This window comes from Phlebotomus papatasi, chromosome 2, assembly GCF_024763615.1.
Source record: "Phlebotomus papatasi isolate M1 chromosome 2, Ppap_2.1, whole genome shotgun sequence".
Taxonomy (NCBI): domain Eukaryota; kingdom Metazoa; phylum Arthropoda; class Insecta; order Diptera; family Psychodidae; genus Phlebotomus; species Phlebotomus papatasi.
Genome location: NC_077223.1, coordinates 72894155 through 72911143, shown reverse-complemented (window position 1 = coordinate 72911143; position 16989 = coordinate 72894155). Strand labels below are relative to the sequence as shown.

The following is a 16989-nucleotide window of genomic DNA, read 5'->3' as shown; positions in this document are numbered from 1 at the left end:
TCTGATTAACACACAAACCGAAGCGATTCTTCCACTATGACAAAAAAATGTCTGACTTATTAGGTTCATAATCCCACCTCAAATAGTTCCTGAAAAATCTTAGATTTTCCTCAAGAAGAAAATGGAAATTCAGTGGCGATTTTTATACAAGTTGGGTCCTTGGCCTTCCTGTATAATAATTGATTCGACAATTCGGAGGCCCATTTTCACTGTAAAAATTTCACCGGATACAAAAAAATGCACATCAATATTTAGACGGAACTCTAATCTATCTGCTTAAATCGTTTGTACGACTGGTTTTTAGTTTTAAAATCACTTTTATATAATTTTTCTAAGCCATGTTTTTATGACATTAGGGCGCTAGCGAAAACCATTTTTTTCACTTTGAGTCCATGAAAATGTCACTCTGCAACCTTAAAATTCAGGTAACAGGGTAGAAAGCTATGTCAATTGTCGATAAAATTGGAGGATTACAATAGGTGTAATTATGAAAGAATCACATCTAATGATAGAGTTGCCACATTTAAATTATCATTCATGGACCTTTTTTAAAATATAGGATGGACACAGGTAGAATTTATGAATTTGCCACCACTCACAAAAACAGTGTCCCCAAGTAAAAATATTTTTACATAAATATTAATACTGATGAACCCTCTATGTGCCTATGATAGTAGTTTTCCTGAACAGCGACATTAATTAAGAAATACTTATGAAATATCATGTATCGAAATTACAATTTTGGACCCATTTTTGATTTTTGCTTCCTAAAACTAGGAAAAAAGAGTTGGGATCCTATTTTTTTTTAGGAAATGTGAGTCTTAGGACCAGCTATTAAAATATATTTCTATGAGTCACAATTATCGATTAACGTAGGAAAAAAATAGTTATTATCAAGCTTGGATCGTATCAAGCATGGGCACTTTCCCCTACTTTAAAGCATATAGCAAAAAACTACGCGAAAGACAAAGCCATTTTTTTTCAATAGAAAAACACATTATTTTGGTTAAAACGAACAATGAAGCTCCTGTAAGAAAATTCATAATAGAGTAAATTAACATATTGAATTTGTCTGTCACATTTCTTGCGCTATTATCATGAGATTTCATTGTAAAAAATTGGCTGACTACTAATGAACACCAAGAATACTTACTTGAAGAGAACTCCTTTAGAATTTGATGAGAAGAATTCAGAATGACTCTCAAGATTTCTCGCCAGAATTGCACAATCCCTCTCATCCTTTCCCGTAAGGCAGTTGTTAACGCCATCGCATCTGTCCTTTGCCGTGTAGCAGAGGAAAGATTCTCCATGTCCATATCTCTGAAAATCTCCTGGAGTATCGAAGCAAGAGAAAGAAAAGGGTTCACAGCCAAAACATCCCATTTCATCCTCGCCAAAGGGACAATCCAAATATCCATCGCAGATTCTATTCAAATTCAGTCTCATGCGACAAGAGCACATCAATTCATCGCTAGCATCCAGACAATCCACCTTGCAGTCACACCAACTCTTTTCTGGGATACACTGTTTTCCAGTGCGGCAAGAAATTGTGCCATCATGCTCACAAATTGTCTCCTCATTTTCAATTCCACCGGCAATTGCTGATGATGCAAGGCCACTTGGCAAGCTAGCATACAATCGATCCACTGGAATACTCTCTTAAAATGCAAAGTTGAGAATTTCAGTAAGGGGGATATCTTATAGAGCTTTTATTGCAATGTTTGCACCTGAATCATTGAGTGATCTCCGTAAGGACTTCGGCATGAGAAAGACACCCGGATAGGGAAGAGCCATAGACGGCAAAAAGGAACAATAAACGACTTGGTTGCTACCAACACCTAATCTGTTGGGATAATGAATTTATACAGAAAATTCTGACAAAAAAATTTTATATTCAAAGCTTATTATATTTCAGAAATTTTCTTTATTTTCAGAAACCATTCAATGAATAAAACTAAGATAGGCTTCCTTTAACCCTTTAAGAACAATAGGGACACCAGTTTCCCATATTTTTTTCTTACGGCCTTCGAAAGTTATGTTTTGCTCTAAGAAGTCAGACCTCCAATTTCTGACCCTTTTGTTCTTAAAGGGTTAAAATTTGGGGTGGTTTCAACCCTTTACACCTATGACTAAAACAATTCATTTAAAAGTATTGATGAAATTAATTAAATCCAAAATAAAGAGATGGAAAGTGTAATTTTACCCTGAAAAAAATGCTTCAATTAAATCAATAAAAGATATTATAATTGTGGAGCTCAGAGGCAGAATGACACATATCCTATGGCTAAAGCATAGGATATGTGTCATTTTGCCTCTGAGCAATTATTAGAATTTTAGTTTTTAAAGACTTAAGAGGTCTACAATAATTTAGAGAAAGGAGAATGGTCAAAACTATATGGGCGCTGGTCCCGGAATCGCCACAAACGAGAGTAGGCGCATTTTGTAGGTACTGATATAAGATTAAAAAATTGCCGGAACCCAGGACGATAAACGCTGGGAGTCCTTGTAAAAAAGCGTTTATCCTTCCGAAATATCGCTGTTTTGACAACGAATTACTCAAGAACGACTAAAGCGATCTTGACGAAATTCGGGATAGGGTCAGTGTATTACTTAAACTTTTTATTCATGAATACCACCCCCTCCCCCCACCCTCCATTCTTGTAGCCCCCATACAAAATGAAGTCATTTTATCTTACGACTTCTTTCTGAGAAGAGGTACAATGCTGAAATACGGCATGCGAACAAGGCTTAAAGAAAACTTTTTATCCATACATACCGAACTCTTTGTCCATCATCCCTTCTGGTAGCCCCCATACAAAATGAGGACATTTTACCTTATAATTCCTTCCTGAGAGGAGGTAGAAAGCTGAAATTCGTTATGGGAACAAAGCTTAAGAAATACTCTTTAACTAACATACCACCCCCTATCCCACTTATCTGATAGTCCCAATATAAAAAGAATTCCTTCGCATAAATTGTTATAAATCCACTGAATTGCATATTAGTACAACTTCTGTAGACAATAAATCGAGAAGCAACTCCAAAACCTTGATTACAATATCAAAAAAATCATCACTAATGCCAATTAGATTATACAATGAGGATATGTTTCTATCTTTCACGTATCAACAGATCTTAATGAGGTGAAAAATGAAATATAAAAAATCTGGAAAATGGTTGTTAACGTTATTACTTATTCATTTTTTTTCGTTCAATCACGCTCGATCAAAAAGTTTTTCGTGAGGATTGTTGAAAATACCTCTTCTCAGAAAGGAGTTATAAAGTAAAATGATCTCATTTTGTATGGGGGCTACAGAAAAGGAGGGTGGGGGGAGGAGGCGTTATCCATGGCTAAAAAGTTTAAGTAATACACTGACCCTATACCGAATCTCATCAAGATCACTTTAGCAGTTCTTGCGTAATTCGTTGTCAAAATAGTGATTTATCGGAAAGATAGAGGCTTTTTTACAAGGACTGCCAGCGTTTATCGTCCTGGGTCCCGAGAATTTTTTTAATCTTATACCAGTATCTGCAAAATGCGCCTACTTTCATCTCTGGAGAAAGATGAATCGGTGCCTATATATACTTTTGACCATTCTTCCTTCTAAGAAATAGTTTTTATGCTCTAGAATTTTTCCTCCATAGTTTAAAACATTGGTCCCAGAACAAAAGTTGTTACCTATACCAATGTCTATCCATTGACATAGGTCCCGTTCGTGGCGATTCCGGGACCGGATTTGACCATTCTCCTTTAAAAAAATATATATGTGAAGAAAATAATATTTCAGTTCAGTTTTGTGCTTCGTTGCTTTTTGTCAGAAGACTAAAAACCTTAACAAATTAAAATAAAACGAGGGCATTCTATGGAGAATATAAATGAACTTCTGTGACCGAATAAAATATTTAAAGCTCCTAGAGTTGTTTTAGAATTGATAATGATAAATTAATAATTTTTTTGTTGTTCAAACACAAAGATGGGGCAGTCTTATAAGTTTTTCGTTCAGTTTATTATCGTTCTGAAGTTTAAACGGAATAAGATATCAATTTCCAGTCTTCAGTGACTCCCATTAAAACATCAATATCTTTCTTTACTGGGTTACTCGTTTAAAAAAAACTAAAACAATTTAAATGAACTAAAATTAAACTATTTTTTATTAGATTTTTTAATAAAGGAAAGTAGGACTTATTTGAATTAGGGCAGCTTTAAAATTGAAGTTTTTTCTCCTAATTTTAAATGGAACTGAGCTTTATTATCATACAATTCAAATTCACAATTAATTTGTTTTGCTAATTCATTAAAAAAAAGGGGTGGCAAAGCGTCCCAGGCTTTGCGTAATTCTCAAACTCGTGACTTAGATGCTATACCGCAAAAATACTTTCGCATCATTTTACCATTTACCGGTTCTCAACCGATTTGAAACGATTCATAAATTTGTTAAAAGATCCCCCAAAATAGTTTTAAAAATAATAGGATTGATTTTCAGATAAGAATTTTTTATCGGCTGTGAACCGGTTCATTACCGATTGGAATCGGTTCAGTTTTATAGAAAATTCCAAGACCTTTCCAACGACCCCAAACATGACCTCATTTGCTTGATAAATGCGCTCTCTAGTGTCTTTTTAACCTTTGACCTTGAAAAACCGTTAATAGGAATGATTCAACGGTATTTTCGTATATGGACGAAATGTTCGCCTGGGTAATCTCTAAAACATATCCAAAAAAAAACATAGTTTTGTAGGGGAAGGAGAGGTGTGGGGGGAAAATCAGGATCATGTTAATGATCCTTGGGTCGACTTATAGGGCGAGGGTCCCCCGAAGGTCCCAAGTCGCTATCTCTAACCGTTTGGCCTCTAGAGTTAGCAACAGTCGGACGGACAGACGGACAAACAGCGTGACGACATTTCTCAGAAATCGTCTGAAACGTGAATATTTGTTGAGACAGGGGTTCATCAAGCCGTTAAAAGTGAAGCTATTTTTCACTTTTCCTTGTAAAAATTTTGCAGATATCGCAACGCGACTTAAACAAATTTACTTGTAGTTCTTGTATTATTTCGGCGAATATTATGAAATATGTATTTATAGATAGCTTTTAATGGACGATTTCGAAATATATCAGACTGATAAGTCAATTCTCTTTAGGAAAAAACTTGCCAATAGTCTTCAGTGCCTCTATACAGAAGATAACAATTATTATCTTTATTTTTCAAAATTGATGCACTGGTGAATATTTTCTAAATAATTTGGATTTTTTGAATACGAATCCGCTATCTATTTTAGAATTTCACAAAGGTTCTTTTCTCCAGAAATCCTTTTATTAAAAATAGTCACTTGGGGCAAAAAGTAACAAAAAAAGCGAAGCAATTTCTGATGTCTCACGGCGAAAAGAAACGTCATTACCATGTCTTGCCGCTTGTTGTTTGCATTGGTCAAACGATTTGCAGTCTTTTGTGTGTTTTTTTCTAAAATAGCTTGAAAAGCGCTTTTCGCGTTTTCTCACTTTTCTCGCAGAGAAAACGATGTTTCACAAAGGTGTAGATAAATAAATTTTCTATGAAAATATGTCCTCTAGGTATTTTTTTAAATTTATACGGAAGCTCGTAATAAAGCGAAACAAAATATGATAATACCCCATGTCCGGTACTATTTGCTCCAGCATTTTTAAGAATAGTCACAAAATTACCTTTGAGAAATTGGTTCGATAAAAATATTTCCTTACAAAATAGAGGAAAATTACTTTCACAAAGTTGTAGAGCGGTAAATTTCCTATAAAACTGTAGTAATTTGAAATTTTTGAAGTGCTCGAGTAGCTTGTAAAAAAATAAAATATCCGTTTTGTGACTTTTTGCCCCAGTCTCCCCTAATGTTAGAATTAAAGAAATGCTTACGAAGATTAGGTGATTAAGTCATCCCTAGAAACTAAAATGTCCCGCATGTAAGATACATTCAATTTACTTATTAATTAAAAAAAATTAAATTCATACTAAAATTATCTTGTTTCCTCTGATTTCCTTTAAAATCTACTATTTAATAGATATGTTTAATATTATACCCAGAACCAAGTAGGAATAATGATTTATAATATCATTAGGAGAATAATTAAAATTAGAACAAATTATTTTGATTACTATTTTATCAATTTTGGTTATTAAAAATCTAAAATTGTGCACTATATGAATATTGGATGGAATTACCATGAGCCTTTTCTACCTTTTTTTACTAAATTAAACACCTTTTAATTTGTGGAACACTTACCCATTTCCAACCGTGTCAGCACTTCTTTTATCCGATTCTGCAGAAATGCGTGGCTGTATGTTGTAATATTGACCATAATTAATTGGAGACGCACCCCACTGACCCGATGGTTGATTCTGTACCGCCGACGTCTGCGGGAAGAAGCAGAAGGACTGGAGGCCCATACTCGATGCTACAGAGATAGAGCAGTTGGTGATTTTTCTTAATTTTCCTTCATTAGCAATTCTTTATGACTTATGCCGCCATCAGAGGGTCGGAAATTAGGATAATTAGCAATATAATTCCACTGAGATTTTCTTGATCTAATTTCTCATCTCTTCCATGTATTTACAGGGGAGAAAATCATTTAATCAAATTTACAAGTTCATAATGGGCAGAAAGGCGATTTCAGGGCCTTGTTTGTGACTTGAAGAAAATATTTCTCATGTAAAATTCATAAGAATGTTCTGTGTTAATATATATCGTTCAAAATACTTTTGTGATTTCCTTTAAGAAACTTTTTTCAGAGCACAATGTGGTTCTCTTATAATTCACAGGAACATCCAAAAATTCTTACGACATATTAATATTATTTGCTTTTTTATCAAATCTCTTATATTTTTTGGAGATTTAGGGCAGAATCACATTGACAGTAAAATGATCACCGTATTTCGTTAATTTACGTATTTTCATTGCAATTCTTACGCAAATTCTCGATTACCGAATTATCTTATCTCATACTCGGTGGCACTAGGTGAAAATAAGAAAATTGAAGAAATAAAATGAAAATGCGATAAACGGTAAGTAAAAAACTGTATGATTAATTTCTCGTACAGTTTTTTTTTGTTCACCGTTTATCGAATTTTCTTTTTATTTCTTAAATTTTCTTATATTATTTTCACCTAGTGCCACCGAGTATGAGATAAGGTAATACGGTAATGGAAAATTTGCGTAAGAATTGCAATGAAAATGAGTAACTTAATGAAATACGGTGAGCATTTTACTGTAAATGTTATTCGTCCCTTAAATAAAAATAAATCAGAAACTAACGCTTGTTGACAAAGTATAATAAAATAAATATTGTAGCTTCCATAACCTAAATAACCTTACATTTTCTTCTAAAATAAATCGTGTTCTTATTGAAAAATAATAATAATTCAGAAAATTTTCTAACTGATCATTGAAAAGTTGAAATCTTAATTAAACCTCTTATTTTATTGAGATATTACGCTGAAGCTTTTAAAATTGATCCATTTAAGAATTTGAGGTTAGAATAACCAATAATATATTTTCTCTCGCAAATAATTTCACGAAATCATTTCACGAATAATTTCATGAAATTTAAATCATTGAATAAAAAAAAATGACTTAAAAAAATTTAGCAAGACCGGGTTTAGCAAATTAGCAATACAAGTATATTGCATTCAATATTAAATTTTGAGGTTATGTGAAGTAGCTATGGGCAGCTCCCATTGAGATTTCACATACATTTTTCTTAATATAAGCTTACATTACATAACATGAGAGCATCTTTAATAATTTACTAAAAATATTTACGGAAAATTCTGTCATTTGATCAAAAAAGTTTTAAACACAACAATATATGTAAAGAACCTAACCTGAAAATAAAAAAAATATATTTCCAGCTAATAAAATTATGGAATTTCCAGCGCAACAGTAAAAATATAAAAATAGAGATTAAAATAACTGTATAAAAATATATAATAAAGCGTAGAAAAAGTAAATAAATCTTGAAATAACCTATAAATTGACAATTGACCGATTATAGGTAATGACTCCGGGCAGGGGCCATCAAGCATAATAAAAAGTGAAGATATTTTTCACTTTTCCTTGTAAAAAATTTGCAGATATTGCACCGCGACTTAAACAAATTTGCTCCTAGTTCTTATATTATTTCGGCGGACATTATGAAATATGTATTTTTAGATAGCTCTTAATGTACGATTTCGAAATATATCAGACTGATAAGTTAATTCTCTTTAGGAAAAAACTTGCCAATAGGCTTCAGTGCCTCTACGCAAAAACATATGGAAAAATGAAATGTCGAGAGGTCCCTGATTCCGGGTATTTAATTGGATAAATATTTTTGTTTAAATGTTATATAGCCAAATTAGGGAAAAATAATTATTTTTCCAAAAATATCAGAGGTTTTGCTATCCTAGTTATACGCTGATATTTTGAGGTTATACGCGCTTCAGACCTAAGACTTAGGGTCTTGACAGACCTGAGGATTAGCCGAGAGACGGCTTAGCGTAATTATAATCGACATAATGGTTAAACTTCATTTCCATCATTTTCCACTAAGTCGTCTCTCGGCTTAAGTCGTAAGTGTGCCTAGGGCATTAGCCATCTGGCTTAACTCCTCTAATTCCTTATCAGGCACGATTTTTTTAGAAAATTGTTGTTTAGGATTGGATTATAAGAACAAATGATTCATTAAATTTTTAAAGATCAATGAAATTGCTTGTTATTTAGTTTTTTGCGACCTTCGGGAACTGGGCTAAACCTCCAGTCTGAAGCTGGCATTAGGCTTAACCTACCTTAGATTCAAAGAAAAGATCACAGAAAAACAACCTATTAAAGTAAGAAGCACTTTTAAACAGTGCGCTTGAATCTCGAATTTTCTTGTTTATTCAGGAATTTGAGGTTATGTTTAACTTAACCTTGAAAAAATCTCAGATCAGAGAAGATAATGTTCAAGTTTATTGTAATAACCTTTTCTATACTTAAAAATTGTAATATTTATTTTCAAAATTAAGCAAACGCTCCATAAATATTCTTTCTGTTTCGAAGTTTGTTTAAAATTAGATTTACCATAACCTAAAATTTTCGAATTAACTTTTTCTCCAGATAAAAAAAAAAACTAAGTTACAATTCAGGATATAGTTATACTTTGAGAGATAAAATCTTTGAACATTGAGCATGATTAGTTCTAAATTTATTGTTAAACTAAAAAACTGAACTCATTTGAAGGTTATGCTCTACATAACCTTCAAAACAGTTTCTGAATTTTAAATCAAACGAATTTAAAACAAATTCGTTTAAAATAAATTTCAAATAAAAGAGAATGAGTGTAGGGTAAATTAAGTTAATTCAAAACCTGCTCTAAATGGAAATTTTTCGCTACTCCAAATGGAAACGTCATTGTTTTCACGATAAATACAGTACTAAATTATTATAGTTATATATTTTCTATACCACAGTTTCATTATTTAGTTAATTTTGCTCCAAATAAAGCGAAAATCCATTAATATTCACAAATTTTAATTTGTTAATTTCTCAGAAAAATTAAAAGTCTACCTTTTCACCATCGAATTTTTCATCACTCGACCATGTTTTCCAATGAAAAACACAATGAGGTGACTGTTTTTATTTGTTTTGTTTAACATTTATGTCATATTTCTGGCTAATTTTATTTAAATTAAGTGCTAATCTTTATTGTTAATTGTACGTGAAGTTTTAAAATGAAATAATTACCTATTTCGTGAAAAAAGGGTTTTTCTGAAGTGTCTGCAAATACTTCAATAGGAAACCCCGGAAATATGAATTTTTGGAGAGATTTTCTTATTGTTTTAGATAGGAAAGGTGAAAAGACCAGGAATAAGAACAAATCCTGCATTCAAGAGCAACTCAACAAGGTTTTGGAAGCCTTTCGTCGCGGTTTCACTTACACTGTCTCCAATTAGAAACTTTCCCTTGTCTCCATTTGGATTAATATGTTTCCAATAGCAGCATTTTACATTCGCGTATTTTTCTTGTATTTAAGAAGTTTTCTAATTATATCTAAAGAATTTTCACTAAACAGTAACATTCTAGAAGAGTCAAGGAGCAAATTTATGTTATTCTCTTCAGAAAAAATATGAACTTAATGCGTTGAATCTTCTGTCAAAGTTAAAGCGTCTGGAAATGGTTTTGAATTAGGACATTAATTCTAACTTTATAAAAAAAAAAGAAAGAAAATAATATAAATGCGTTAGCAAATCTCACACGCGTCTGTTAAAATGATTTTTATGAAAAGATCGACAGGGAAGCAATTTCTGGGACTCACCTGGATTGATGACAACTTGGGACGTAGCCTTGGATGCCTCTCCGGTGACAGGAACATTGTGTGATTGAGAGAAGGCATTTGAGGAGGGTTGAAGTGGCCAGAAATGGGTGAAAGTGGGAGCAATTGGAGTTTGGGGTCGATTAGATTCTGGTTTGAGTGGAATAACGGCAGGAGATGGTGTTTTCTGCTTCATATAATCTTCACACAGGGAAAAAAAAGGTCCACTGGCAACCTGATCGAACTGCACGGACTTCCGCCAAGCATCGGCCTGTTCTTGGGCCAGCCGGAAGTTATCCTCGTTGTCTGCTTGAGCTTTTATGGGTGAAATACCAGGAATTAATTTTCGCATGAAGGATTCTCGGTCAAAAGGGTTTCTATCGCCCAAATCCTCATGAAATTTCACACGTGGCACTTCCACTTTGGCGGAGAAGCCACTGAAGCGATCCACAATTGGATCTTTGACTTCATCTTCGTCGGTACTGGGATACTCATTAACAATTGCCACTTTTGGCGCCTCAGACGTTGTGCTTGAGTAAGTTTCTGTGATATTCTCCAAAATTGTTGCACCCCTAATTAAAGGTGTGGTCGGTGTGGTCGCTATAGCGGAAGTAGCGGGAGTCGTTGAAATATCAGCTTCGATTGATGTAGAATTTTTGGCATCTGTATGATTGGGATTCACAACATTCTTTACATCAATTTTCGTAGCATACGTGTAGACATTAATATTGGTATTTTTGGCGAGATTTTTCACATCCTCCTGCTCCACTTTCTTCTCGCGCACTTCCTGTATCCATTTATTCATCGTCACGTACTTATCATCAATGTCGCGTACAACGTCCAGCAATTTCTCATAGATCTTCTCACATTTATCCCCCTTGGATTCTTTTTTGCATCGCAAATATTCATCCCTGATTGTCCGAAATCGTGCATCTGCACGTCTTTTGTGGACTTTATCCTTTTCCCTGCGGCGAGTCATCTCATAGAATGCTTTCACATCTCTCTTCACCACATTTTTGCTTCCTTTCCCTACGTCAATTGTGATTTCTGGTACCAAACATGCCTCGTGGGCTTCACTCTGGATAATAATTTAAAAGACAAATTGTTTGAAAAACCAAAACCAATCTCATGAACTAATAAAATCCAACATTTCCAGAATTTCAATTTTGCCAATAAGGATTTTTTTTGCAAATAAAATTATAATACACTTAACCTAAGGCAATCCCATATGTACTTAAGAAGATTATTAGATAATCTAAAATAATCTAATAAAATAGTAAGATAATCTAATAATAGATTATCTAATAAGATAATCTAATAAAAATAGTCAAAAAAATTGTTTTTTTCCCCGGGTCATATATGACCCTAATGACGCGAAAGAGTTAACGCCAGAAAAATTTCTGGTGACCTAAAGGGGATTCGAACCTAGGACACTTGCATCATAGAGCGAGTGCTCTACCACTTGACCCATTGAGTGCCAATCGGAAATTTGCTAATGGCCAAAACCAATTATCTCATACAACACTCCGATTTGTATTAATCTGAAACACTTTCCTTTCTTGGTGTAATGAGGCAAAATTATCTTTATAAAATATATTAACCAGTAACCAAGTCAAAAACTTATTTGGTTAAGCGGTCTTCGGATTAGAGATTTGGCCCAGTTCCCGTAGGTCTCAAAATCCTAAATAGCGTGCAATTTAATTGCTTTTTGAGAGCCTAATAGGTTATACTTGTTTTTAATAATCCAATCTTAATTTAAATTTCCCAAAAAAATTATGATTGATAAGAAATTAGAGCAGTTAAGCCATTTGGCTAAGCCTTAGGTCTGCAGCCCGTATTACCCTCGTGAATTCTTTTACCTCAAAATGATTAAAATAGGTTAAGCAAAAAGTTTTTTGTATTTTGTAAAGAATATTTTCTATTCGTTTTTTGAACAATTTATTGTCATTTTCATCAAAAAAATGTCTTCATACTGCCAGTATTTTCTAACTAACAGTATTTCTTTAATAAGCGAGAAAAAAGTTATAAGAAAATGTTCTCTAAAATAATTATGATCCAATAAAGTCGAAAAAACCCGGGGCATGACGTTTCCTATGCTTCCCACATGTTTGTAGCGAGCCAAAAAACTTTCGAGTTTATTAACTGTTTTCTGTCATTGTAAAATGAATTAGCAAAAAAAATACAAATACAAAATAAAAGCCAATTTAATATTGAATAGGCAACCGAAAACCCCAAATTGGCAACCTACATAGTTTTGCAGATATATCGTGAAATGTGTACGAAAACAGGGAAATATTTACACTAAAACTGGTCGCATTTTTCAGAGTTAATGTCACCTGGAAAAAACCATTCATTCGTCATTATCTCTTTTAGTTCAGGCGCTAGGTCAGAAAATATATATATTTTTTGAAACTCTTTTTGCTCCTAAAATTCACATTATAGCGTTTTTCAATTTTTTTAAATAAAATACACAAAGTAGAACGACATAGGGTAAAGTGATATAAGTTTAACATAGTGTTACAAGTTGGAGAATTCGCCGGTACAACTTGAACAGGGACTTTTTCTTGACAAATACAGTACTAATTTCTTTTTAAGCACAAGGAACCAAATTTTAAAACTAAAGTATTAAAAATATACAAATATAAATGAAGTACTAAATTTATCAAGAAAAAAGCCCTGTATAACTTGTACCATTGTCCAACCTGTACCACTTTACCCTATCTTTCAATAAAAAATAAATTTATTTGAGTCAGATAACTTTAAATCGGTATTTTTCTTGAAATTGGAAACGAGTTTTTGTGCACAAATATTTTTTGTTGCTATTATCTGACGTATCACACAAAATTGGGAATAGCAACATAACGAAGGGTCAAAATGAGTTCAAACTTTCAAAAGACGTTAGTAAGACTATTATCTACGACACTAGCATTTTTACATAAATAAAAGCTTTGTAATCGTAGTAAATGTGATTTTTATGAAGACCGCCTACCTGATAGAGGGTTAATTTATATTTTTAAACACATAAAAGAATATATTTCTTTTATGTGTTTTTTCCAATTTTTACCAAAAAAAAACGCTCATAGGACTTATGTTGATTTTCCAAGTAAAGAGAGTGTAAAAGCCTTTTTGGTCTAAGAATATTTTTTACGAGATTATGCTTTAGCTTTTAGAAGGTAGGTAATGTACTCCAATAAAAAACTATACAGATCCATGAGGACGTTTTTGTACCCCTTAAAATCGATCCAGAAAAACAGTTCCTAGGGTAAAGCAACCACTTATCGCCACTTGTGAGAAAAATTTAAATTGTTTTAATTATAATTTTTGAACCCTCATTAAGAAGTACTTCTAATTTGATCCAAAGTTTCTTGATGTATTGGTTCTTATTTTGCTGCTGAATCGCATTTCGAGAGCTTTTGCTAATTTTTTCTCACCGAAAGTTCTCAGTGACATTCTCAAAGGTCTGCTGAATCCACCCCCTGGATGTCAAAATCCGATTAAAATTATTAAGCAGTAAGAAAAATTATTATGGAAAACTGTCGATGTTGCTAAGAGTATCAGGATATTGACAGGCTCATATCATGCAATTAGAAGCGAAGTTTGCTTCGAAAGTTTATTCACACATATTTGTTTGTTGAGTTTTTGATCAAAAACAATGCCTTAATCATGCTGTAGCTACCGTTTATAGTAGAATTTCTACCCATTACGGAAAACACACGATTTAGGAGCGAAAGATCACATCACCGGAACAGCTAAAAGCCATATCAAAAAATCATACCAGAAGGACTTCGATAATTGATAAAAGCTCAATTGCAAGTATATGAATATCTTAGGGGAATTACTTTTAAATAAATAGAACAAAATAAATTTTGATGAATAAATAAATATTTTTCGATAAAAATTAAAAGTCGCCTTACTTTTTGAAGACACCTCGTAGAATTTTTACTTGTTTATCGTATGTGCAAATTTAATTGGGACACAATTTTGAAGTTTTAGTCGCATTTAGGCTCTTTAAACCCCCCCCCCCCCACCATATTTTAAAAATTTAAAATAATAATCACTCGAACTTTCAACAATAAAGGGACAAACATTTTTGATCAAAAAATTAGTAGATTGATCAGTAAAAAATCGAATGAGCCAGTAAAAAATATACATTAGTGAAAAAGTGAAAAAACTAAAAATGAGTTCAAAAATCCCTTAAAATCAAATTAAAAATACTAAAATTGTATTACAAAATCTCTTCATTTCCCCTTTGCCAAGATTATTTTTTTATTCTTGTACATTAAAAATTTATTTTTCCGTATTATTTATTGTTATATTGAGCATATTTCATTTTATCTGAACCATCTGAACAGATTTACCAAAATACTGCACATAATCATCTGCAACCATTAATTTATTGAATATTTTAATCTGTGCTTAATATAATTTCATTTCCTATCAATATGTTTGAACGGTTTGAACCAACTTCTCATTTCTGAGATAAATCTTTAAGCCTTAAATCTCTTAATTTACATTTGAAGGCTAACCTCATAATCTTTGTTAAAGATCTTTAATTTAAGTGTGTTAGGGGAATGTTGGCATGGTTCGCACAGAGTGAACCTTCAAACAACGCAAATTTTCTCTTTCTTTGCAAAGAGCTAGTTCGTCATTTCTTAGCCATAAGATACATCATTATTAAATTCATGAAACGAGATAAGAAATAGTAGGTCAGCTCTTTGCAAACAAAGAGAAAATTCGCATCGTTTGAAGGTTTACTCTGTGCGAACCATACCTACATTCCCCTAAACTTCTTTAAGTCAAGCTAAAATGCTAGAAAAATTTCAAAATAATGATTCTATAAATAAAATATCAAATTTAATTAATATTTATTTAATATTAAAGCTACTTGGGGACCTTTAAAATTTAAACAGCAAATGTTGAGGTAAGATTGGTTTTAGATTCAATTTATCATGGGAAGTCTTTAATATTGACATTTAATGTTTATTAGGGGGCAAATGTAGACTTTTATAAACAATTCTAGGAATTTTAACTTCAGAAATTGGTTACTTTTCCCTGAAATTCCTCACCTCTTGAGCAATCAGTGGAGAATTATCCACATTTCTCCAGTGACTCTTGAATGTGACTAGGAAATCTTCTACACTTTTTTGAAGATTTCCAAGCAAATCACAATAAGAAGGACTTTCGGCATTCTTCACTTCAATTTTATGTCCCGGAAATAGGACAATCACACAAATTACAGCAACACAGAGGGTCAAACACAGTAAAATACTCAGAAGGAGTATCTGACCTAGAGTCCGTTCTGTTCTGACCCGCAAAACCTCCTGAGATGCCTCATCACAAGTACCTGGAAAGAAGCGAAGAGAGCGTGAGTGGAATGAGAAATCCACTCGAGGGTTTTTCCTCACTTTTTTCCTCATTCAAGACACTTTTCTCCATTCTATTTTAACACTGATTTCCACACACGAAACACAACTGATTGATATTGTGCGCAAAAGTTTGCCATCGAATAAAGCATTCACCAATTTTTTGCATACACCACGAAAAAAAAAGCAATTCTGGCGTCAGCACAGACAAAAATCCTGACAATTGAGGGATTTCAAATTGGGTCAATTTAGCGCCTTTTTGCCACCGTACAGACAAAAAATGCACAATAAGTCAAAAGTCGTTGAGACTGATAGAATATTCCGAATATTCAATGATTTTCAAGAATTTAAGATATTTTGTTGCATTGTTTGTAACATTATGTTATTGACAATTCACAGATCAATTTATTTATGTAGTAATCTTATGTTAAGTACGTTCTGTATTGATCACAATATTTAAAAGTTTTCTTTTTGCCATTTTGAAAAGATATTAATCCGTGTGAATTTGACTTTAACGTTTCAGAAAAAGAGGAATGTTAATTTATTTGAAAAGTAATGAAGAAATGTACCTGAAATTTCATGTTTTTTATAACATTTCACAAGATTTATAAATTTTAATGAAAAGAGCAATTTATAGAAATTTCTTTAAGGACGATTGGAATACTAGGGGAAAGTAACTCTCCCTTCGAAAGTTCATGCCATCGAATAATGTGAGTTTTCTTTTACTTTTCTTAAAAGACTTAAACATTTTTACATATTAGTTAGTTTATCATCAAATTCTGTGATAATTAGTGTAAGTCTCTTAGGAAAGTCAAAGAAAATTCACATTATTCGAAGGCATGAACGTTCGAAGGGAGAGTACTTTCCCCTAGTGTTCCATAAAGAATTTTTTTTCCTGAATATCTAAAGTCTTTTTATCTCGATTTTGTTCGTAAATCATAAAGTAAAAGGTTGTAGAAATCTATTTAGTATATATTTTGCAAATCTCTTACTCATTTCCTACATATTTATTGAAAAAAAGGGGAATCAGTGGCGCAATAGGCAAGACCATTGGTTCTTGGGCGGATCGATTTCACTGAAAGACATTTTCACTGTGATATAACGTAATAAAATGCACCGCCTCGCCCAACAACTCCGGGAGCATGGAAGAAGCATTCATAATACGGGGAAGGCGCTCCTGGGCGGTCTACAGTGGACTTCGCAGATTCTTCCAACACGGGATATGACATTGTAAAAATGATTACCTTGTAATAAACATCTCGATACGATTAATAATAATTGAAAAAAATAAGAAATGTACGAAGCCAGAAAATGTGTAAAACGTCAGT

The 16989-nt window shown here is 32.8% G+C and overlaps 1 protein-coding gene across 1 annotated transcript in view; it reads right to left on the bottom strand.

The window, feature by feature from the left end:
* Nucleotides 1–15734, bottom strand: part of LOC129801030 (serine protease nudel-like) — a 45538-nt gene extending 29804 nt beyond the window's left edge. The window contains exons 1-6 of the mRNA XM_055845787.1: nucleotides 15704–15734; nucleotides 15365–15642; nucleotides 10302–11376; nucleotides 6254–6425; nucleotides 1728–1843; nucleotides 1154–1658 (exon numbers count right to left, since the gene is read on the bottom strand). Of these exons, the coding sequence (XP_055701762.1) occupies nucleotides 1154–1658; nucleotides 1728–1843; nucleotides 6254–6425; nucleotides 10302–11376; nucleotides 15365–15642; nucleotides 15704–15734 (2177 nt within the window). The remainder of the gene's footprint in view (nucleotides 1–1153; nucleotides 1659–1727; nucleotides 1844–6253; nucleotides 6426–10301; nucleotides 11377–15364; nucleotides 15643–15703) is intronic.
* Between the last annotated feature and the right edge of the window lie 1255 nt (nucleotides 15735–16989).